At 39.3% G+C, this 23,443-nt stretch overlaps 9 protein-coding genes across 13 annotated transcripts in view; 4 read left to right on the top strand and 5 right to left on the bottom strand.

Annotated features, from left to right (window-relative positions):
* The window catches only part of RB195_008630 (uncharacterized protein), a gene marked incomplete at both ends in the record, with an annotated part of 38,347 nt that extends 38,234 nt beyond the window's left edge, over positions 1–113 (top strand). For both annotated transcript variants that reach the window (XM_064195222.1, XM_064195223.1), the window contains one exon: positions 33–113. In XM_064195222.1, the coding sequence (XP_064046367.1) occupies positions 33–113 (81 nt within the window). The remainder of the gene's footprint in view (positions 1–32) is intronic.
* Positions 114–1,381: 1,268 nt separating this feature from the next.
* Positions 1,382–5,928, bottom strand: RB195_008629 (uncharacterized protein; the record flags this gene model as incomplete). Of its 2 annotated transcripts, XM_064195221.1 has the most annotated exons (13): positions 1,382–1,446; positions 1,505–1,614; positions 2,127–2,201; positions 2,494–2,618; positions 2,672–2,839; positions 3,061–3,125; positions 3,198–3,322; positions 3,385–3,482; positions 4,171–4,259; positions 4,734–4,849; positions 5,526–5,578; positions 5,714–5,785; positions 5,863–5,928. In XM_064195221.1, the coding sequence occupies 13 exons, from the start codon at positions 5,926–5,928 to the stop codon at positions 1,382–1,384; spliced, it is 1,227 nt and encodes a 408-aa protein (XP_064046365.1). The 2 variants fall into 2 exon arrangements, with proteins under 2 accessions (XP_064046365.1, XP_064046366.1); XM_064195220.1 differs by lacking the exon at positions 5,714–5,785.
* A 123-nt stretch (positions 5,929–6,051) lies between these two features.
* RB195_008628 (uncharacterized protein) lies at positions 6,052–6,860 on the bottom strand (the record flags this gene model as incomplete). Its single annotated transcript, XM_064195219.1, has 3 exons — positions 6,052–6,065; positions 6,139–6,206; positions 6,712–6,860. The coding sequence occupies 3 exons, from the start codon at positions 6,858–6,860 to the stop codon at positions 6,052–6,054; spliced, it is 231 nt and encodes a 76-aa protein (XP_064046364.1).
* Positions 6,861–7,302: 442 nt separating this feature from the next.
* On the top strand, positions 7,303–8,781 carry RB195_008627 (uncharacterized protein; the record flags this gene model as incomplete). Its single annotated transcript, XM_064195218.1, has 5 exons — positions 7,303–7,315; positions 7,390–7,545; positions 8,263–8,357; positions 8,478–8,565; positions 8,663–8,781. The coding sequence occupies 5 exons, from the start codon at positions 7,303–7,305 to the stop codon at positions 8,779–8,781; spliced, it is 471 nt and encodes a 156-aa protein (XP_064046363.1).
* Positions 8,782–9,687: 906 nt separating this feature from the next.
* On the top strand, positions 9,688–10,294 carry RB195_008626 (uncharacterized protein; the record flags this gene model as incomplete). Of its 2 annotated transcripts, none has more annotated exons than XM_064195216.1 (3): positions 9,688–9,781; positions 9,952–10,113; positions 10,245–10,294. In XM_064195216.1, the coding sequence occupies 3 exons, from the start codon at positions 9,688–9,690 to the stop codon at positions 10,292–10,294; spliced, it is 306 nt and encodes a 101-aa protein (XP_064046361.1). The 2 variants fall into 2 exon arrangements, with proteins under 2 accessions (XP_064046361.1, XP_064046362.1); XM_064195217.1 differs by having other exon boundaries at positions 9,700–9,781.
* A 337-nt stretch (positions 10,295–10,631) lies between these two features.
* Positions 10,632–12,627, bottom strand: RB195_008625 (uncharacterized protein; the record flags this gene model as incomplete). Its single annotated transcript, XM_064195215.1, has 8 exons — positions 10,632–10,767; positions 10,821–10,903; positions 10,957–11,071; positions 11,402–11,534; positions 11,593–11,713; positions 11,774–11,932; positions 12,016–12,197; positions 12,558–12,627. 8 exons carry the CDS (start codon positions 12,625–12,627, stop codon positions 10,632–10,634), a joined length of 999 nt encoding a protein of 332 aa, XP_064046360.1.
* Positions 12,628–13,602: 975 nt separating this feature from the next.
* On the bottom strand, positions 13,603–16,436 carry RB195_008624 (uncharacterized protein; the record flags this gene model as incomplete). The annotated part of the gene is made up of 8 exons (XM_013449186.2): positions 13,603–13,709; positions 13,775–13,925; positions 14,661–14,780; positions 14,893–15,033; positions 15,484–15,627; positions 15,691–15,808; positions 16,142–16,293; positions 16,347–16,436. 8 exons carry the CDS (start codon positions 16,434–16,436, stop codon positions 13,603–13,605), a joined length of 1,023 nt encoding a protein of 340 aa, XP_013304640.2.
* A 248-nt stretch (positions 16,437–16,684) lies between these two features.
* Positions 16,685–18,204, bottom strand: RB195_008623 (uncharacterized protein; the record flags this gene model as incomplete). The annotated part of the gene is made up of 7 exons (XM_064195214.1): positions 16,685–16,804; positions 16,923–17,008; positions 17,145–17,224; positions 17,295–17,446; positions 17,537–17,665; positions 17,765–17,837; positions 18,068–18,204. 7 exons carry the CDS (start codon positions 18,202–18,204, stop codon positions 16,685–16,687), a joined length of 777 nt encoding a protein of 258 aa, XP_064046359.1.
* A 221-nt stretch (positions 18,205–18,425) lies between these two features.
* RB195_008622 (uncharacterized protein) lies at positions 18,426–22,894 on the top strand (the record flags this gene model as incomplete). Of its 2 annotated transcripts, XM_064195213.1 has the most annotated exons (8): positions 18,426–18,459; positions 18,835–18,917; positions 20,128–20,258; positions 20,359–20,522; positions 20,637–20,758; positions 21,762–21,839; positions 21,951–22,066; positions 22,840–22,894. In XM_064195213.1, the coding sequence occupies 8 exons, from the start codon at positions 18,426–18,428 to the stop codon at positions 22,892–22,894; spliced, it is 783 nt and encodes a 260-aa protein (XP_064046358.1). The 2 variants fall into 2 exon arrangements, with proteins under 2 accessions (XP_064046358.1, XP_013304641.2); XM_013449187.2 differs by lacking the exons at positions 18,426–18,459; positions 18,835–18,917 and adding an exon at positions 18,998–19,012.
* Positions 22,895–23,443: the final 549 nt, after the last annotated feature.

Below are 23,443 nucleotides of genomic sequence, written 5' to 3'. Positions count from 1 at the left end.
CAGTATTAAGCTATTAACAACCAACACTTCAGGGATGGACCGACTCGCTGCGTGATGTGTTCGGCTCGGTGACGCAACGAATTGTACCTTCTCGGTCGCTACAAAGCATATAAATTGTTGATTGTCATTTTTACAAGTTCACTGAACAGCGCTGTATGTCCAACAAATTTTGTTATAACCAGTGCTTCGTATGAGCTAATTTACTAGCTTACTTGTAAAGAATGATGAAAATTTGTCACTAGGATTTGTCTTACTACTTTTTATTTTCTTCTTTCCTTTTCTTGTCTTCCTTCATATTTACGCTCTTCACAAGGTATTCCTTTTCACTTCCCAACGCCATTTTTTGCTTTTGTTTTATATGACATTTTGCAATCCGCTTTATCGTCCTTTTCAAAGCCTTTCAGATGACAATGCACTAGTCATTGATCTGTATCGATTGATCGACTGTCTACTAGGTAGTTCGAACCATTTATTTGAAAATTGTCAATTCCCAACAAAGCTCATCACATAATGCCTTAATCCAGACTTTACATTAGGGTCGATTAGTTTCCAAGAGGAGTCGTACTCAACTGCTGAATGCATATTGATTAGCCAAAGTCGTCTCATAATAATCATTGCTTGAGAATCTTTTATGATGAATAGTTCAATGCAAAATAAAACTGATGATAGTTTCGCAGAATTTCACAGAGCAATTACTCACTGGTACAGCATATCACGGCGTTGTTAGTAATGAATAGTGGCAGTCTTGGACCAGGTTAACCGCTAGTGTCGTTAATTATTAAAAAAAAAATGGTGCACAGAAAATCAAACTGCAGTAGTATTTTACATAACGGAAAGACAAGAAGAATTATTTAAACTGAAAGAAATTCAGAGAAAGGCTGGTGCAAGGAAAATAGAGGTGGTCTCATCTCAAAACCTGATATTAATGAGTGTATAGTTGGATTAAAATGACCTGAACCTCGGTGCAGTTGTGGAAGCGACTGCGCTGGAAGCACCAGCGGTGGAGTGAGCGGTTGGAATCGCGGTGAAACCATCGGTAACTTCGGATTGCAGCGATGAGTGGAGCTAGAGAGGATCCGGTTCTGATCGTAACTGCTTCGAACCCAGCTGCCTACATAACCGCATCGATTTTCAAGTCGTTTTGACCCGACTATGCGTATATGGTGGGTCAAAATGACATGCCGCGTACGCAACCGTACCGTTACATGTCGATTTGACCTCACTATAGATAGTGGGTGACTCACTCTCACATATGTGAGGATGAACTGAATAAAAACATAAAGAATAAAGTACACAGTGCTGATCAATCCTTAGGAGGACGCGCCTATGCCCTTTTTTCGCTTGAATATATTTTTCGCTTATGCTAATTAGTATTGAATAGTTAGGTCTTCCAACTGCAAGTTGGCTTTCTTTTGCTTCTTTTAGGCATCTGCCCAGCCACTCTCTCTAAAAATATACTTCTCTGGCTTTTTGATCGAATCTCGGAGAATATCATGAACACGACCCAATGACAAAAGTTTTTCATAATAAATTTTTCGATGAAGTCGTCGATATCGTTCTTCTAACTTGGCATCGTCGATAAAATATGCTCTTTTGTATCTCCATGTTGTGTTCCTATAAGAGAAGGATGAGAGAAATCGACAAGTTCATCGTAGCACAGATAAATGAGGTTTTTTTTTATGCTGTACACAGAGTATAATGCACACAAACTACCAATTGAAGAAGAATATCAACCGTTGGGTAGCGGCGTCAGAGCGATCACAAAATGATGAGTCTCCAGGTGCACACGGATACGAGAGTGATGGATGAGGCAGGCAATTACGAGTAGAGCGTTCTTTCTTATACTCCGTACTCGATTATCTAAGGGCGTCAGTAGAGTTCACAGCGCCGTGCTCTGGCAGCTCTGCGGTTTGTTGGTTAATGAGCGTTCAGTTGTGAACTTTTGATAACCACCAAGCCACTTCTCCATTGTGGACTTTGCTGGCACCCTAAAGGATGCCAATGAACTTTGCGCTCCTCGCTCTTCGCGTCGACAACGATTCTCGGTCGAAGAAGGAGAAACGCGCGCGATTTATCAGCCCTATTTGAACTCAGCGGACAAGCTTAGTAGTACAGAAGTCACAAACCCTGGATAACAACGACGAAGTTCAATTTCTCCAGCGAATTTGCTGTACCACGAATACGTCGAGTCACTCTCAGATCTGAAAAATGTAAACCGTCTTTGGAACTGGAAGGAGTGTGCTGATGCAGAGGTGTCATTTTGTTAGCAAACAAATACGCAGAGAAAAGTGGTGGATGATTATTGGATTTATTTTAGAAAAAAAAGTGATATTCATGCGGTATTGTGGGCTAGGAACTGAATAAGAACCACTACTTACAAACTGCATAGAACAGTTTAGAACAATAAAGGCAGTCATTATCAGCCTACATATAAAAGAGTAGACGTGCTAAAATGATATGAACTTAGACTGATACCTCGGAAATAAAGCTCACGTCAACATATTCTCCGGCGTTTTCGCACTCAACCTCAGCTTCGACTTCACGCCGTGCAACATGAAGTCACGTGGCAGACTCCACGTACCGTCTGTAACAAAACTGTCACGAGCCCAAGCGGTGCCCTAAATCCGGTGTATTATCGTATAACAAAAGGCGCACTTATCATCCTATATACCTTCATAAGTATTTTAACATTTCCATAGTAAATCGTTTCTCCAATGATATTCCTGAGACAAGACATGACAACATGTGCGTAACTCCAATTCCGACATTTCTTCCAAACTCTTCGGCAAACAGCGATTTCCATAGAACGATCCGGAGCGATCAGTCCGGCTAGGAGGAACTACAGAAACAGTGATGACTTTCAAATAGCTTTACATGTGCCAGAAGATTAATCTAAGAGTAACCAGTAGGGTGAGTGCATAGGAAGTAGGTGGTGGAAGTTATTCGACTTTCTCAGATTCAACAGAACAACATTTCGTCTCCAGTTCATAAAAGAAAGGGCTAATTCTGTTGATAAACATTTTTGAATGGAGGACGTAGGATGCAAAAATTAGTACTCACATAAAGTGCTGCACTCTCACTGGCGTAGAAGCTTTGCGGCAAGCGTTTTTCATAACTGGCCCATTCTAAACGAGACTGAAATAATTAATAGTCGACATTTTTAAGTAAATGAAGTCAAGACAACATATCGCACTCACCATCGAGAAATTTATATGCCCATGTGCTATTTCTAATCAAATATGAACCAGACATAAGCTCAGGAGTACGAAATTGATCATACAATACAATGTCGGCACGGTCATCAATGAATTCTTCGATACGTCTTGAACACTCACTTCACTCATGGCTTCCATTTTTTTTCCAAAGAAGTCGAATTTCTAGAACCTCTTCGGGTTTACCACTCCAATATGTGCATCGACGAATAAAATGTAGTCATAGTTTGGTAATAATAATCCAACTATACAATGACGCCGGAATTCTGGCTAAAATAAAAACATAGATGTATAGTGTATAGTCAAAACGACATGAGGGACAGTGCAGTTGAGCTTTGAGCACAACGGCTTACGCAACTGCACCGTGTTTCACGTCGTTTTGGCCCGACTGGACCCAGAGTCAGCGTCCACAGCGTTCAAACGCTTGAGAACGAAAAGGTCCCTCCCGTTCCTCACCGAGCTAAACTAGGCAAAAACAAAAAAAACACGTGCGTACAACTGAGGAAAATTGACACTGAGCAGCAGTCTGGCAGTAGTTCATGGAATCCACAGGAGACACTCGGTGGCGCCCTTATTTCTTCACCGTCTAACTTACTTTTTTCTCTTAATAACTTTTGTTTACATGTCATTCTAAGGCTAACGCTTACGTCTTAGGGCTACGACTGATTTAATTATCTACTTGGAGAAATAAGTGCGCTACTGAGTGCGCTCTCCCCAACTACACTTTAAACTTGCGTTACTTCTTTTCTCTCTGCGATATCGGTGAAACTCTGCGGACAGCCATACGCACCTTCGAGGTCGACTATACATGTACGACTATGTTAATTCGGCAGAGGACCTTTAAGATAGTATGCCCCACACAACGCAGAGAGAAAAAGATTTCTTTGCTGTCGATACGAGAAGAGGAGCAAACATAGGTACCAGCAAAAGGAAATTCGTTAACTTAGTGGTAACTCACCTTCGTTTGTGTGCATTTCTCGTAATAAAGCGATTCATTGACAATACGGTACTCATAACGTTGTACTTTAGCGTAACAGGCAACTGTTGCTGGAAATGTTTGGTGAGAAATTAACGAATAATCTCAAAACGAATGAGAAATTATCAAAGAATAAAGAGAATAAAGATACGAAGTACAACATGAGATTATTCCATAGATTTTACACCACAAGAGTTACAAGGGAAAAATGAAAGCTATAGTTGGGTAAAAAAAACGACCTGAAGTACGGTGCAGCTGCGTCAGCGGCCACAGTCGAAGCGGCGCGATGTAGCGAGCGTTGCGGTCGATGGGGGAGCATCGTTAGCACCGCTTACAGTCACTTTTCGAATGAAGCTAACGATGATCCCACCTCGATCCCAACCGTTCGCTCCGCCGCCTCGCTTCTAGCGCAGCCGCTCACGCAACTGCAGCGGGCTTCTGGCCGTTTGTACCCGATTATGTAGGCTTGCAAATAAAGAATAAGATGCGGCTCTACTCAAAAAAATAATGATAAAAAGAAGTTATTAGCCAGGTTATTAACTTACTCATAGCATACTTCAGAGCTCCTTTAGTAGTACTGGCATCGATTACTGTAATAATTCCAATTTTTCTCCCTCCAGTATCACGAGCACGACGTGGAGCGCCAACGAAAAGGATGCTCCTTAACAGTGGCACTCTGGGAAATCTTTTATGTTCGGTTCCTTCTATGAATGGGTGCGGTATGGGATTCATTTTTTAATAACGCCGATGAAAAGGCGAGAAAAGGCTAACGATATAATCATTCTGTAAAAGAAATTATGAAAAGAATGATAACAGGGAAACAGAGAATAAGAAAACTGGTCAAAGGGACCTGAATCCAGGTGCACTTGTGCGAGCGGAGCAGTTGCAGTCCAAGTGGGACATCGCTAACTCCACTTATCTTGGCTGTTCGAGTGGATTGCTTGTTTCTTCGATAACGGTCCAATGCTAACTGATCTTTCATAGTTTGTTTTGAGTGATCGATTGGTCTTTTTCATTCTTCATCAAAACTCCTATGGATTCATCGCACATGTTCAGGTGCAGCCACCGGTACCAACGTTTTTACGGACTTTTGTGACTCGTCCGCAACAATACGCTCACCTTCTTTCCCTCCGTTTCCTCAATCGAATGAGCATCACGTTCGTCCGGATAAGCATAACTAACTATGTTTATCGGTTCATATAGTAAAAACAATCTCCTCCACGTATATTTAAAGCCAGTAGATAAAAGCTAGCAACCTATCTCAGCAGCTGCACATTTGTTCCAAAGGTGTTATGGCAAAGTTTGGTGGTTATGAAAATACGGTTAGATTCACATACGCTTCTGCCTCGTCGATCTCCCATCTGGTTAATTCGGTAGACAACGGCACATTCTGAAAAAAAATTTTTTTTTTTTGAAAAAAAGAAACAAATGACATAGCCAGCGATAAGCAGAAAGCAAAAGGCACAAACTCTGACAAAGTGAAATGAATACTTAATTTATCTATTGCATCCAGTAATAAAGCAACATTCAATACGCAGTGAAAACAAGTTATGGAAATCAGTGCCGCCATTAGCCATTTTTCCCGAAGATGGGTAGTCTAAAGAATTTATTAGAATAGACTAGAAATTTAAACTTACTTCTTTAGGAACATAAGTCCAATGGATAAAAAATTACCTTTGACACGCATCTCCAACCGAACAATGATCCCTGATTGAAGAACGAGTATTTCGGGAATCGCATCGATTGTGTCAAACCACTAAGAAGCGAGCTCAAGTGCCACCCAGTGAAGATGTGCAAAAAGTCGAATGACGATGCTATCTTCGTGTCCTTTCGGGATCGAACCAGAGTCGTAACGCACGGAAATCATTGAACAAATCCTAAATAAGTACGAACCGAAACTATCTAAATTGTGATCACTAAGCAACTGCGCTTCTAATGGCATAGTGGGACCTTCGTACACTCCCGGAACGTGATTGGAGCCAGCAAGGATCACAGCACGAGCGCAACTAGCGCCACTCCTTACGCAATTGCACCATGACCATAGCTCGGACCGTTTTGCCCAGTAAAACTGTATGGCTGATGGTTCGAAATCGCCCCAGGCAGACACCTTTCATCGCGAAAAGTGCAAGGAACCTCCCAGCCTGGTCTGGGAGGTGAAAAACACTAACTTGGTAGGTTGGCAGGCTCCAGTATGTCACACCTTCTTTGTCTGGTTACCCAGTCTGAAAATCCTCTAAAATCTTTGCTCGTCATGTTTTGTTGTCCGATTTATTGAAACCAAACAATGATAGAAGCTTCCGTCAAGCTTCGTAGTGTAGATGTTTGTCAGCAGTTCATTATTTCAGATTCGATAAATCAGCAACAAATTTGTCTGGGAAGACAAGCACACTTATTTGATGCATCGATAGAGGCTCGAAAACCACTATGATAGTCGTATACGTATTTGTAGACCTCAAACGACTCTGAAGGAAGTCGAACTCTTTGGCGCATCTCAAAGAGGAGATATAGTAGAGTCAAAGTGACGGTGCAGTTGCGTAAGCGACTGCGCTCAAAGCGGTGCGGTAGAGCGTAGCAGTTAGAATCGAGTGAGGACCTTTGCTGCCACCATTCACTGCTGCAGTTCGCGATGGTCCCATCTCGATTCCAACAGCTATCTCGACCGCGGTTGTCATCTCATATGGACAGTCACGCAGAGTTAATTATCTTTACTTCAAGATCTTTATCTTTCACTTTTCTTTCCTTTGCAATCTTGGTTCTGTTCTACACTTTAGCCTAAACTAAAAGTATTGCTATCCCAAGATTCAGACAAAGTCGAACTTTCAGATTTCTCCTACCATTAGTTATCATCATGATTTTGCAGCCTCGATACCATAACAACTCACTCTTTATTTTTGATGACGAGAAGTAATAACGTTCTTGTCGTCTTCATTTGCAAGCTTTGCATGATTCTTCATATATCAAAAGCAAAACCAACGGTTTTCGAGGATCGAGTACCAGAACGGTGACTTTACTACTAGAAAGAAAATCTTGCCAAAAATTTAGATCTATCTGCCAGATATTTGTCATTGACAACAATGCGGCGACTCTTATCATATTGTTCGATCGATCGGGAACATGCCTGACCTAGGTGGGTAACATTTATTTACACGATTTATTGGTACCTTCTGAATTTTCAAGATAATCTATTAAGTTAATTTTCAGTGAATATCCATTTGGATGACGGTATTCTCTATATTGGTATAAATCGTCCCGAAAAGAAGAATTGTGTTAATCATGTGACTGCTAGGAAATTAGTGGAGGCTTTCGAGTTATTTAATTGTGACGAGAAGGTGAAGATTGGAATTCTCTATGGAGAAGGTGAGTATGTATAGCTTATTTGATATCATACATACCTCTTTAATTTCCTGTATTATTCATACTTCTAAGTGGTATGGTATTTTTACTATTATCTTCCTCGTGCCGAATGCCTACTTTTGACTGGATTTATCTAAGAGAGGTCACAATTTTCCGGCAAACATGCAAAATGTGTATCTTTTTGTAGCATTAACTTGTGTCGAGAAACCCATATGTTTGGATGTATGAACTTAATTTTTTTCCAGCGGTGTGGCTACAGTAGTGATAAGTGATTCCATAACTCTTCTTGTCCTCCATCTGTGGCGTTAGTAAATAGGAACTTTCGCTTTCTCACCTAACTTCTTAACTCAGCATTGAAAACTCGCTTAAGCTCCGTCATTTATTTATTATTTATTATTATTTCGCGACAAATTCTTCGCTTCTTACCTCTTTGCTATTTTCGTCGATCCCCTGACGTAATGCATCAAAACAGTTCAGAAAGAAAGAAAGAAAACGGATTAATTTTGGTTAGAACCATATCATCGGCGTCTCACATCAGTTGCGCCAGGTTCTAACGATAACGCAGTTCGTCACTGAGTAAGAAGTTGTTTGAATTTCATCTTTTCTTCACAACCATTGCACTTATTTATTTCTGGATGACTTGTTTTGGCTTACTAACCTGTTCCCTCTGCAGTTTGTCTCATTTCTTTTTTGAGAAAGAAATATTTTTGAATGATCTAGGTCGAAATTTCTGCTCGGGTTACGACCTTGCTGAGGTTTCCAGGCTGAACAACACGGATATCGATGCTAGATTTCCCCACGAGTACCGGTACATGGTACGCGTTTTGAACACAATTTATCCTCTGTTTTTAACTTTGTTTTCTATTCGATTATCGTTCATCAAACATTCACGATGACGTGCAACTGGAAAATGGCCAGAATAAGAAATATTTTAGGGTCCGTCCATTATGGAGCTGAAAAAACCTCTATTAGCGGCTGTCGAAGGTTACGCAGTAGCTGGTGGTCTAGAATTATCGCTAATGGGTAACTATTTCGCTCACTCCTTAGATTGATCGGATTATGGTTCAGGATAATCTGCCAGTTCTGTCTGATCTGCCTCTTCTACTACCTTTGCTTACAGCCGACATTCGGATATGCAGCCGTTCTGCTGTTTTTGGAGTGTTCTGTCGCCGTGTTGGTGTTCCGCTTATTGATGGAGGGACTGTCCGTCTGCCACGAATTTTAGGCTTAGGAAGGTAATTCCAAGGTCCAGAAATTTGGCAACACTAATTTTAAGTCTTTGTTTTGAACTTACTTTTCGCATAGTTCTGACAGTTCGTATGATTTAAAAGAACACTTTCATTTACATACAGTCCAGTTGAGAATTTTAGATGAGTGGTACCTTCGCTGAAAGAACTCATTCATTCAATGAAGTTCTTTGTCGCCATACATTGTTTTATAGTCAGGGTTAAAATGACATGAAGCTCGGTGCACAGTTGCGGCTGCGCTGGAAACGGCGCGGTGTAGCGTAGCGGGTTAAGGCCGAGAAGGAACCCTTGCTGATACCATTCACCGCTGCAGCTCGCGTTGGTCCCATCTTGATTCCGCGCACTAGCTCCACCGCTTCGAACACAGGCGCTTGCGCAACTGCATCGAACTTCATGTTGCCTTGACCCGACTGTACCAAACACCAACTAGACCTCTTTATGACTGCGGATTATGGGAGTAATACGGAGACTCAGGGGATGAAAACCACAGCGAGCAGTGAGCTCTGCGATCAGCATTCGTGCTAATCTCCTATTATCGCATATACCAGTTCGGTGATCCAAGCATCTCCACGATGATACACTATTGTTTTTTGTCGCTACGCTCAAATGCGCTTCTGACGTAGCTGCTTCACTCCGCCTTGCAATACTAAACAAAATTTTCTAGTCGAATCGCAACTTCGCCGTTTCACGCGGTTGTAGGAAAACTATACGGTTTATATTGTTAATACTATGTTTTCATTACTTCGATACATTTTACGCCACTAGGACTTTCTTTCTGTTCTTGGACTTTCACTTTAGAACCACATAGTGCCCGTCTCATGGACAACCGTCCCACCACACTTATCAAGTGGAATTTTTAACTGAAATGATGAATTAGGACATTATATCACTTTTTTTCATGGCATTGGATATGACCCTAACCGGCCGACCGATTAATGCGGAAGAGGCTCTTCATTGGGGCTTAGTGACTAAAGTGGTCGATGATGGTAAAGGTAAGAACAAATTTTGTAATTCGGGAAGAAACTTGTTCCAATTATTCACAGAGTACTTGTACTTCGTTACCTTTGCTCTTTTAATCCTGAAATTTCAAATATGTTGAATAGTTATTTTGTACTAAGTTTTCTTGTACTGAAATAAATCAGTAGTAAAAGCGTAATTTTAGCGCTTAATGCTGCAACTGAGCTCGCTAAACAGATGATGAGGCATCCATATTACTGTATGTTGGCTGACAGGCGATCAATGTTGAATTCATTGGATACCACAGCCAGGGACGCCTACACTTTCGAACTGAATAGTCTCTCTGTTATCCCAGAAGCTATCAAAGGTACAATTACGATTGTTTAACTGGGACATCGTTGAACGCCCAGTTTTTTTTTCGTAATAGGATTATTTTTGTTTTTCTTTTCTAATTAATTCAATGGTTGACCTGAACAATGTGTGCTTATTTCCATTCAGCTGCGGGGATGTTCATGGAGGAGAAAAAAAGGGATAAAGCAAAGATTTAAAGACTTCATAATTGAATTCGTCAGCACTCAGTATTGAGGGTGTCTCTTCGTTTCACATGTCTTTTAGTGTAATGAGACTGTGCATAAATGTACATATAATTATTTCGATTTCTCAGACATCCTAGCATTACTTTCATATGTACTTCTATGCTAATCTGAGAAAAGATCAAATGAAATTTCATCATTGTTGATGATTTCTTACATCATCATTACATTTCTTCATCACATAATACAGTTGTTGTCAAGCTTTTTATCGTTATCGATTTGCAATAGATCATAACTGCCATGAATAAATGATTAAAAGTGTTTGCATGTTGCTTGTGAGGTGTGAAACAATTTAGACACATGATCCTTCGGATCCCTCTGATAGTTGTTGCCATGGATCACCAGTAATCCATTTCGCCGGAAAACCATCGATAATTCGGACTCGTGGCAATATCTCACGAATTCGGTTACGATAAAAATGTTGGGTACTAAAAATAGGAAGATGTAATCCGACTAACTAGTTCTGAGCATCTAATCCTACCTGTAGATCGGATTCATCTCGAAAGCAACATCTCTAAGCGATGGTAGGCGATTCAGATATGCGATTTCTGACCAGTTAGCTATCTGAACACCTGAATTGATTGAGATGAGGGTCATTAAATCCATATTGATCTTACCTTGTTCTTGCGAATCCACAAGCTCTTAAGTTTCACTAAATGTTGGAGATTTTCGATTTTCTCTATTCGATTGTCGTTAAGATCGAGTGATGTAAGCGCTAGATTATTGGTTAAGCTGAAATAATTTGTTTTTAACGATTGTGGTCACATCTCGGATACCGTAAGTACAGACGGGTCAGAATGACATGAAGTTCGTTGCAGTTGCGTAAACGGCTGTACTCCCTAGCAAAGGTCCTCCCTAGATTCTAATCGCTACGCTCCACCGCACCTCTTCGAACGCAGCCACATACGCAACCTCACCGAGCTTAATGTCATTTTGTGCCGACTATAATATTCCCATAAACTCTTCTCCAACTCATTTTTGACTAAGTTTCCGTTCTTATAAATCCTTGGGTCTGTTAAATGATTTGATCTTGGCTAGGAACTTATGAGATAGCTGTTTGACCCTGCTATCCTTGTCAATCCATTTTGAGAGATCGCCAAATCGGTGAGCTTCGTCAGCGCTCCCAATCCTTCTATATCTCGGATAGCATTACCGATAAAATTCAACACCGTTAACTCTTTCAATGCGGATAAACCTAAAGAAAAAAAAGTAGGATCGATTCCGGTTTCGATTTAATGACATAGCGCATGAACCTTCGATTGTTGTGATCTGGTTTGCTCCCAGGAACAGTTTCTTCAAACCGGTTAACTCGTCCAAGTTTTCAATCTTTTTTATGCGATTATCACCAAGTTCTAATAGTTCTAGTGAATGTAACTGAAATACAGGTAATCAATATTTCGTTTTGTTTATTACAAACTATATTTCTTAACCTACGTTGCTTAATCCTTCAATTTTTAATAGTTTATTGTGTGTTAGATACAGTTCTTTAAGGCTTATAAGGGTATCTAACCCTTCGATTTTTGTGATTCGATTGTATGATAGATCCAGAGTAATTAAGTTCGGCAAATCCATGAGATTTTCGATCTTTGTAATCTAGAATATCATCTTGTTGTATTACATTCATTTATTTATCCACTATTCACAATCTTATTTCGTATCTAGTTCACATTCCGAACCTGATTGTCATAGAACGATAATCTCGTAAGACAATGTAATCCGTTGAGATTTTCAATCTTTTTCATCAAATTCCACCTTAGGACAAGCATTTCCAGTTTTGGTAGCGAACCAAAATTTGCTACCGATAACAGACGACGTCTCGTAAGATCTAATTCCGTTATGTCATCATCCACATCTATTTCTGGAATATGAGAACTACATTCATCCATTTATCAGAGAAGAACGCAGAAAAAATCGTCTTTCTTTGCATTCATCTGCGTTCCAACGTGAGGTTGCGGTCTTCGCAGTGCCGAGTTTTCTGGATTCACACTGCGGAAGGCTCTCGCCAAAACTATAGCTGTGTTCTTTTCACCTTCATTGGAATGGTTTTTAGCTGTATAAGTTAATAGGAATCTGATCCTAGCGAATAGAAGTAACTTAACTCTGAGATTTTTTTCTCGAAAGGGCTCGCGCGAATTTCAAATGTGCATATACTCAAGTTAGTTGGCTCTCATCCGTAATCTGTTGGTTACTGTGTTTGGAAAATGTATGGTTTTCTTACCAACTTCTTCCTTCACTATCTTCCCGCATCCATCGTTCGAAAACATGACCATACCGGACAGCTTCACCATTTTAAATGACTAGCCAAGTTGTTTATTTTTGACAACGAGATTAGGACGATCGTAAACATGTTGATAAACACTTGACTACCTCTGACGCAAATGAATGCGGAAATTCAACCTTGCAAGATTGATTCTGTTTTCCTATCTATGTCCTCAACCTACTGTGGCGGGATTTTTTTTTTGTGACTGTTCATCGCATTTGCTTTGCAATCAAAAACTTGTATATAGGTTCTTCAGTCTATTAATTTCTGTAATAATTAACACTTTCCAGGATCCCTGCAACAGTTTTCAATTTCGAAGTCGGGTACGAAATCGGACGAGAGACGTACCTCTCCCCCATTTTGCAACTTTTAAAAACATAGTATGTTTCGGATTGTGATAGACATAAACATTAATTTTGCACTGGCAGAGCGGAGATCTTTCGTACAAATGGATTGGGGTTATAGATTATATTTAGTTATTTATTAGATTTTAAGCCGAGAGTATTAAAGTCATGTCGCAAAACATTGAAAATTAAAAACACAGAAGAAATATCTTCAAGAGATGCTTATCGAAATTTAATCAACGTAACCTCTACCGCTTATAAGGAGACAGGGATTAAGATGGATGTAGGAACAGTTTGCTCATATTTCCAAACAAAAAGGATTTCGTTGTTCGAAACTCAAATGACGAATGTGATCATATTCTTCCCTTTTGTTACTCCACTTACCAACGGAATCAAGCAACAATGTTTATTAGTTAAAAAAAAAAGAAAAGCTTCTCAATTTACCACAATCAAATCACAACGTCTGAGGAACAACCTCGACAAGACAATAAGGCTTAGACCCATGGGCGAATAGATGACAAACCCCTAACATTTTACAGTGAAAAACGGAAACAAAAGAAAATAAATTAACAACGAAATGCTACACCGTGATCGGTAAAGCATTCTTACGAAAACGAAGCCGCTTGCACTTTGCTGACATTTAATCGACTAGGAAATATCTAACTGAAGAGGAAACTATATGGGTAACCACGGTACTTGCTACGGAAAATTGACAGCAGCAACGAGAAGAAGATAACCACCAAACCGAGACCGATATAGGCAAGCACTGAAAGTGAAAATATAACAGTTAGGTAGTTTCTACTAGAAGTATTAGGGACTTTTGTAACTCACTGTTGTTGTTAACGCCAAAGAATGGTTTCGAGCTCGATGTCTTCTTCTTTTCATGCACTTCAGAACTCGGACTAGCGGCTTCATTGAGCAGAATGAACCCGAAAGTGATTGCCGCGTAGAGAGCACCGACTATGTATGTTTCAGCAACAAGCTAAAGGAGTAGGACATCACTGGACTTTTCGAAGTTTCGTGAGATGACAACCGTTGTTTCTTGTTACAAGCTATTGAATTGTACACATGACTTCAGTTTCGGGATCCAAAGTTGTGCTGACATAAAGCAAAAGTTCCAGAAACTTAGCTATTGTGGCAGGATGAAAAGTATTAGGTTACAGCGATCGCTAGATCGACGCAATTCCCGAAAGAATTAACGACCGGATTGTCATTAATAACGACTTTACTGTTGAAGACTTCTCAAAAGAACACAGCAACTACCGAGTTTATCGCGATTTATCCGCACAGTTACTACGATATTTCCACCACATTCATCATTCTCATATACCACCATTACTTACACATGTTAGTTCCCAAAAGCTCACCCAATGATTCAGGGATTTGAGTACTAAAAAATGTTACAATCGAACTCTTCCCATGCAAAGTATGTTTCGACTTCGAAATTGACTCCATAACAGAGCATTGAAAGAGAAATAATAAAATAAATTATCTGAGCAACTTCACACATAAATATATCAATTCCACAAACATAGAAATATTTAAATCTCTCTAAATATTTCTATTCTCTAAAGAAGATTAGATATAACAACCTAAACATAGAAATAGATTTCTTGCCCTGATAAGAGGAAAATACTATAAGGATATTATCCCCATAGGAGGAAAAGAAACTATAGATCTACTGTTAATCAGGGAAAGATCTGCATGAAATCCGAACCTGATATTGCGTCGAACCGTGAATGAAGCTGGCCTCGCGGGTTTGTGGATTGTTCATAATGAAGGGAGGACCACGAATGTGATTCCACATTTGACCAGAAAGGAACACAAATGTGATACACTGAAATCACGAACAAAGGTGCTGCAAAGATGGATTGTAAAAGAATATATTAAGATTTTGGAACTGCATACTCGACAGAACGTCAGCAGATAAAAGTTGACTTCAAACTTACAAGGCAAACAAGTCCCCAACTGGTGCGATTGTAGAGGAATTCTAGATTGTTCCTCTTCATGTAGAGAAGTCCGAGAACAAGAGCAAGTAGTAACACAATAACAACTGGAGCAGCATAGTTAGGAGGCCGCAAGATGCGAATCTGAAACTTACAAGCATGAAATATTACGAAAGAAAAGTACTAGTTCTAATTTACAAAAAGAGTGAAGTTAAAAACCTTGATGGTAACATAATGCGGAGTTTAAAAATGTTCATATAATGATGAAATGCTAGAGAACATAATAAAGTGGGAAGATCAGTGTGAAAAAATCTTTTAAGATACGGAATAAATTGTAACTACAGTTACTATTATCAAGCCTAAAGTACTCAACAAGACTTATTCTGTTGAAAAATAATAAAAGTGAGAATCTTTTCATTTCAATCCATTTCTTTTTCCAGAGATTTTATGATTGCACTTTGCCTTTGACGCATTCCTATTCTACGTATCTAAGTCATTTTCAGAGACACAAGAAAGAAATTGATGTAAATCCAAAGAAATTACTCCTATCTCTATCCATTAATTATAACTATGGTTCATACTCCAGCTACCCACCTGCACATCAGTATAATCCGCAACAAAGCGCGCCATTGCATCCGCATCGAATCCATGACGCTGGAAGTCCATTTGGTCAGGCTTCTTCTTGCCCTGCAGCTTAGATCCAAAGTGGTACATGATTGGAGCTGTATTGAGGTTCATCTGAATGAGCAAGACGTCACTCGAGTTCCCGCAAAAAATGATGACACAATGGGATCAACGTACCGCTTGGAAGATTTGTGGAGCTTCCTCGTAATCCACCACACCGAAATATACCTGTTTCAGTTCGGAATGGGCATATCGGTAGGAATTTGCCAAAATCATAAACTCATCGTACGCTGGCCTTAAAATGAACCAAAACTTCGCAAAGCTCATTCGAAAACGAACAAAATGTTTCTATTCGTCATATTTTCGTTTTTGCAACGTTAGAAATGCAATTGAAGAAGGATAAAATAAAACACCAAAACAAAAGTTTTTGTCATGTATTCAAGACATTCAAACGAAAAAAAATATGGTCAGTTCGATTAAAAAAAGGACTCTTTTTCTCCACTGGAACGGAAAACCCCTAAGCGTCAACAAGAAAGAGAAGCTGGAGCGAGTAGGTCCATCTACTTACTGCTGCTTTCTATTTGTTCAAACTCTGAGGTGTTTTTTTTTTTCAAGTCTCATTACTCACTTGCAGATCGGGCAGTTAACACCAGGCGATAACGCTGTGAACATGATGATCATACTGTAGTTACGGGGCTGCTGTCTGACAAAAGTCTTCCATCGATCCATATTCATTCGAACGGCAGGTTGACGGTAGAGCAGGTCTTGGAGCGCTTTCACCTGAATAAAACGTGTCCATGAGCTTTGACATCTAGGTATCGCTTATGTCCAACCTTCTCATCCAAAGAAGTTGGTTGAGCTGCGTAAGTGAATGCTAAAACAGCCAGCAGCATGGCGACCACGCCCAGTCGTCTCCCAATCATGGCGAAACCTGTGCTTATATTTTTCTGATAGAATTTTCGTGAAAAAAAAAACTGAATTAAACGAAGCTAAGAACGAATAGTACCAAAAACCAGTGAAAGTAGTTGGCGAAGAATCACCGCTAACTTCCGAAAAGAGAAAAAAAAACTAGGAAAATAAGTCCTAAATAATGTATTCCAAGTAACAATAATACAAGAGATCATAGTATGTACAACAAAACAACAGAGTGTCAAAGTTATGAAGCGCAAAATCATTTCTTCTTAGAACTGAATCCTCCAAAACCCATCATGGCCTTGAGTTCGGTGTCAACTTCATCCTCCTCTGGAGCCGCTTCGATAAGCTTCCGTTTCCGTTGCTCAGCTTTCTTTTCCTGAAGAAAGCATTATTCTAACGTTCCAAAGTCTCAATATTATTTTATTTAGCTTTCCTTTTTGAAGCGCTACTTATGTTTGAAGAAATAAAAGAGGAGGAATTTCGAAAAGACACACCTTTTTGTAATCGTTCATCCTCACTTCTTCTTCGTGGACATCGCTAAGGATTTCTTCCATGTTCTTATGCTTCTTTTCCAACTCCTCTGAAATAAAAGTTTCGAGAAAGAAAATTATAAAGTGTCTTTATTCAATGTGATTCAAACGTTTGAAAAAATCATGAGGCAGGTTCCAAGCTATGAAGCAAACTATTCAAAACAATACTGCAGACTAATCACTCACTCTCTGCCATTTTCAACTTGAAGCGCTCCTTCACTTCATCTAGAGTACTTCTTTTGACCTTCATTGACATCCCCATGTTCCTTGAAAGATCGGAGGCTAATTAGCTTGTTACGAAATCATTCAAAAGTTTTAGCAAAGTAGTGGGTCAACCTCTGATGATTTTTGCCGTTAATATGATCCAAAAAGTTGATCGAATCTTTAACAACGCAGTCGCAAACATCACAATAGTATCCTCCAGTCTCAGCAGCTGGAGTTGTCTTGTTGATGACAACTGATCGTCCCAATTTTGACTCAAGGTCAACCTTGAATATTTGTTTTTTCATGAAAGACCTCATATCAGCGAGAAAAAAAAACAACAAAGTTCCAGAGGTATAAAAAAAATGACAGCTTACCTTATAATCTCTAGCCTTCAGCATTTCTCTTTTCACTTTCGGCTCAATTTTCGGTTTAGTGCCATTTCTAACTGCTTCCTCTAGTTTTTCAGCTTTTACACGATCTAATGCTCTTTTCTCAAATTCTTCCTGCAAAATGGCAGATATCCAAGAAAATACCTAATTTTACAATACACATATAGCTGATAATACGATAAGGACAAACTGAAAAGAAAAAAAAAATTATACCTGATCCCATTTTCTGCGATGATCTATACCCGGAGCACTTGAGCCCGCTTGATCGTAGAACGACATTGTTGAGCTGAAATATAAACCTTTGAAAGAGACGACCGAACATAACCAAAGAGACGATGGGTGCAACAAATTATGATTACAAATAACTGGTTTTATCTTTCAACAAAAACAAATCTGATATCTATTTTCTTTTTTCGCCGAAGATATTCTATCCCGAAACTCAATGTTTATGCTCAAATAATGAAAGGAACAGAATCAGCAAATCTAGAAGAAGAATCTAGGTACAGGTCCACCCACCTATGAAAATACAACCAACTCGTATTGAAATTGGAATAATTTTTATGCAACGTGGCTGAGCGTGAATTAATGTGTAATTTGTGTGCCGCAGTATCACAATGATACCGTACTGCTGTAATGAGTTCCCTCGAAGCCATCTCCACGCGCGTTTCTCCCGTTAGACCTAGGGAACCATAATAAGGCATTCATAAGCGTATATTTGGATTTTTCTCCATGGGAAGTGTTTTTAGACTGGAACTGATTAGAATGAGAAGTTCCATGAGAGATGCTGCGGTTGCGGTCGTAGGAGTGCTTTTGGGCGTTGTGCAGTTGCTGATGGATATGAATTTCCGTTTGTTTCGTGCACAGGACGCATTTTATGCATGGAATGGGTGTAGTACAGTGGGCAAGAGGTTCGCCTGTGACCGCAAGATCGATAGTTCAGAACCGCTGTAGTGAAAACCAAGCCTTCCATTCTTCCGGGGTCGATAAGTTGACTTGTCTGGGAGGATAAAAACACTGACTAGACACATCAGTTCGCTTATGCAAGTTATTGTGAGATTGCACATGGGTTCAGGAACCTCAAAACCATTCTGAAGTCGTAAGTGATCTTCATAGGGATTCACCAAAGTCGTACGCTGTATTCTTTATCCTCTATAGATACTAGCGATGCATTTTTACCGGGAATGTTTCTTTTTTCAAAGTGAAAAATGCATACAAGAGCAAAATAAAGGAATATATTTCCAAAATGTTGTATACCATTCGACAGAGAATCTCTCATTCTTCAGTTAGGTGTACTAAAGATAACCAAAGGAATCCACAAAAGGAACGACGTGATGAGATGGGGTTTGACATGATCGAACATGTTCGAGTAGGTCGCCAGCGGATATCATTTTATCCCTCCCACTAATCGATACCATTCGGTGACCCTCAGTTCCTACCGTTGGTAACATGGAAATGTCAGAGGTTTGTTAAATTTCTTTAGTAGGTTAGGTTCCTCTTACGTTATTCCTTATCGGACTTAGAGTAGAAGTATGGATTTTAACAATGTCCTATTTCTAAGATGCTTTCCTTGTGTTTTTATGCTGTTTTTTTTGTTTGTGCTGAAACTTAAATAACTAGCGGCAGAACTGAAAAAGAGCCAGTAATTTTTCCCCCGAATTTGTGTGCCAAATTTTCACACATTTGTATCTTAGTTGTTATATCTATCGCAACAGATACTTCTACTTCTTGGATGTCAGTCATGTGGGATCAACAGAACATGACAGGCATTTGCGTAAACGGCTGCGCTCGAATTGGTGCGGTGGAGCGTTGCGATTAGAATCGAGGTGGGACCATCGCGGACTACAGCCATGTGTGGCGCTAACAATCATCCCTCGTCGATCCTAACCGCTACACTCAACCGCACCGCTCCGAGCGCAGCCGCTTACGCAACTGCACCGAGCTTCATTTTGTTTTGACCCTACTATACCACAGTCTCACCATAATTACTTACTTCGCTCTACTACGGTTATTTCATAGGCGACAACTTCCTTCTATTTCTGAGAGACACCTCGCGAAAAATGTTTTTGCGAGAGGAACTCACTAGTATCCTTAGTTCTGGATGGTCTATCTTCTTTTTTCCTCTTAAGAACTTTGGCTTAAATGTCATAGATCCTCTAAAACTAATCCTTAGGTACTAATGCCCCAAATTATTCAGCCACCCAATGTCTTCCACGTGCAAATACGTCGCGTGTAGTTGTTCAGTTCATATGTGGTATGTGGTTGTTTTAGAATGTTGTGTTGCTGGACTTCCACTCATCGACGCGCTATTAGGTCCCGTCAAGAATAGCCTAGAAGATCTGCTTAGGATGCTGGAAATTCGTTTTCTGCCTTTCTCTTTTTCGTGGTTTCGCAATAATAGTTTAGAAATTCACCAGCGCTAGAAGGGTCCTTTTCTTAAAAAGATTGTTGGTCGTTTAACTGCATTTTGCATAGCGAACAGCACTAAATGGTATTTTTCGATTAGTTTCGTTTTTCTACAATTTTGGTTCTTTCTTCTGTAATCACTACTTCCGTTTTGTTCACTAAAGCGCTTTTAGAGACAGACTGAACCGTTTACTGTCTTTGAAGGAATGAGCGGAGAAATTGTGGTATCGAAATCGTGTCATGACGACTTCTCTTCACCTACACCGTGGAGAAACTTTGAGATCATTGTTGAAGACCGGTCTTTGTGAGTTTTTTTCCTGCAAATATGTCTGCTTTCCAGGTAATTAGTTCGGATTTCCAGCTGTAGCCATTTTTAATTCTACAGCTATTTATTAAGTATTCAGCTATGTGAACCCTGGTTGGCTGGCGGAACTGTCACCGTTTTTTGCTGAATACTGTTTCGGTGAAGATGCTCACCGATCGTTGATCATAGATGACATCAAACCTTCTGATATGCTGGAATTTTTCCGCTGCATATTCTTCTGTCCAATGCGTAAACCACTTAATGGTGAGTTTCCACCTATAAAAATGTGGAACACTTTTTGCTTTCATTTACTTTCCCTCATTTTTTTTATAAAGTTCACTTTTACTTACATTTTCCTACACTCTGTTTTCAATTTAGTTTCCAATGTGTCTTTGATTCTACGCGTAGCATCTCGTTTTGAAATGAAGCCGGTTGTCGCCAGATGTGAGCAGTTCGTGTCCCGCACCGCGAATACACTCGATCGTGAACGGTTGTTCCAGGTGAGATCACCATTAATTGATAGGCGACAGCGAATGGCGTCATATATTTTGGAAGATTTCTAAGTGCATGCAGTGCTTCTATCGGTAGTTATCATACTTCGTGGAACCGCATTGAACACCTTACGCGGGATCGCCATGATGTCGCTTTTATTTTATAAACTTTTATAAAGTTATTTGTTTCTATTTATATTTTTGAAAGAATTTTCAAAATGTCGTTTGAGCTCGGCAGCGTCGTATTCTCATACTTCAGAGTGTTTTTTTTATTTATTTTTGCAGTGCTCCCAAAGCAAATCTGAACGAAAAAGGCTCCCAAGTTATTTAAGTTTGTTCTGCCGGAGTTTACTAGGTGGGAGAAGTTTGGTGCGCATAGATATCAGCTGTTAAGACTAGTCAATGAGGATCAGTTCTCGACAAAATTTTTTGAGAATGACGTCGGTGCTTATTCCACTGAATAAGCGGATATGCACTATGCACGGATAATTCCAAATAAATCGCCTCACACGGGAACGAAATTCGAGGCGCAGTTTGTCATGCTGAATGATCGAAGCAAAGAAAAATTTCAACTCTCGATCGAAAAAAAAACTTTTTGCTATTCATTCACCTCGGTTCTGCTCACTTTTGTGTTCCACCTGTGCGGAACGTTCAGTAGTCCTAATTAGTTCGGATTCTGTTGTGTGTCTTATTCAGATCATATTCTTCCTTAAACCTGTAAACATGTTTTTCAGATTCTTTTAAGTTCACTAGTAGTTATTCCTGTATTCAGTTTCATTACTGGTACAATTATGAAAATGATCTAAGTAATATTGGAAATATGTGCATGAGATTTAATTATGAAGCAAAGATTTGATTGTGATAATCATCCTTCCAAACAAAGTCGAATTTATTTGAAACACATAAATTTATGAAGTAAAATATAGGAGTTGTTCTTTCTAACTACTTCCACCGACGACTTTCCTAACTGCAGAATAGTTCCTACAACTTAGATATGAACAATTACATTTAGGTAACGTGCGCAGTTTCTCACTGCGATCCTAACAGCTCAACGATGAGTGTGCTGGTTGACAAATTGGCTTCAATAAAGGTTACTTGTTAAATTAGATCCTGGTTTTCGTTTCGGGATTCTTCTTGTTCACAAGAAATAATTTCTCTAGTCTCATTCATTCATTTTATCTTTCTGATGTCCATGTTCTAGGAGGAAGATCTGTCTCAGATGCAGTTCTCACAGATGCCGGGGGATGTGGTCGCTGAAGTATACACACAGAAGTTTCGCGAGCGTGAACGGAAGCGCCAGCAGTGGTGTTGCTTGATGTAAGTACAGTCAGTTGTTTTTCTTTTGTAATTCTCCACCCGTTTCTTTCTTTTTTTTGTTTGTCTTTTTTGAAGCACGCACCTTTGTTATATCATTCCGAATTATTTTTGGAAACAAATGAGGGTAAACTTTGTATCTGTACTTCGTCCTTCCTTTTTCCTGTACTTTGAGGGAAGATGTTTTTAAAAAATTCAAAGATGTTGAAAATGACCGCACAACTAAAAAGGAATAAAAAAGTTAATACACGCAGCAAAAGCAGCACTATTAGAGTCCACGTCCATTTTCATTTTCATTGTTAATTATGTACTATTTTGGAAGAAATGGGATTCAAAGCCTCCAGTTAATTTGTTCCTTTGCCAAGAGTGATTTCCCAAGGAATTTATCATAATGATTGGTGCCGAAAGAACTTCTGTAAAAACAATGTGTTAAGCTTAGGTTACTGATTGCTTTAAGATTAGAGAAAGTGGTTTGTAAAATATGATATTGTAAGTGAATAATGGATCATCCGCTGATTCTTACCTCACTATTTCCAAAATATTGGTTTATTTCCAAAGTGATAGACTGATCAATGAAAAATAGAAACCGTAGAACACCTTGTGTGATTAACAAATATTTTTTCTTTAGCATGTAGTACGTTTTCTTCTCTCTTTCAATCCAGATGACACTTTCTTTTTCACTGGATAGAGTCCCAAACAGGTGAAAGCAGTATTGAACGTTACCAATTCTTCAGCGAAATACAGTACCAGCTTTGTTACTCTTCTTTTTTGTGCAGGAGTTGGCTGGAAGCGCTGCGAAGGCGAAAACGACGACGTGCGCGTCGAAATTGAAGAGTCCATCATTTTGCCTCTATATTGGAATGATTCTTATCTTTCCTTTATCGTTTTTTTTAAAATTTCTTTTCTACCTGTTTGTCTCTTGGCCATTTGATCTGGTTAATGTAGCTTCTGCTTAAGGAAAGGAAGTTTCTGCTTCCCTAAGGAAACTTAGAGAGTAGGAAGGCATTTATTGTAGCAGTTTCTGCTTTCCCTTCCTGATCGCAATGCCATCTAATCCCTTATCGTCCTATAGAACGAAGAAACTGCGATCTATTTCACTGATCTTATTATACAAATTTCATGTACTCTCATTGCTATCGTCAAGTATTTTGGATCCAAAATGGCTGAAACTCTCTCTTAGATCTAGGCATACAGTTACAATCCTAAAAGCTCAAATTTCAATTGTAAACTCCTTTAAAATAAACTTAATACATAAATCTATACTATATGTTCTTTTTTAAGAATTATATAATAATACACAGAATAGTATATATTTCTGTAGTGTCAAAGTTAGACGCTTATGGCTGATTAACATTCTGTTTCTTCCTAGTTCTTAGATTT

Source organism: Necator americanus, chromosome III (genome assembly GCF_031761385.1).
Source record: "Necator americanus strain Aroian chromosome III, whole genome shotgun sequence".
In the NCBI taxonomy this organism is placed as follows: Eukaryota; Metazoa; Nematoda; class Chromadorea; order Rhabditida; family Ancylostomatidae; genus Necator; species Necator americanus.
This window is presented reverse-complemented; position numbering and strand designations above follow the sequence as displayed.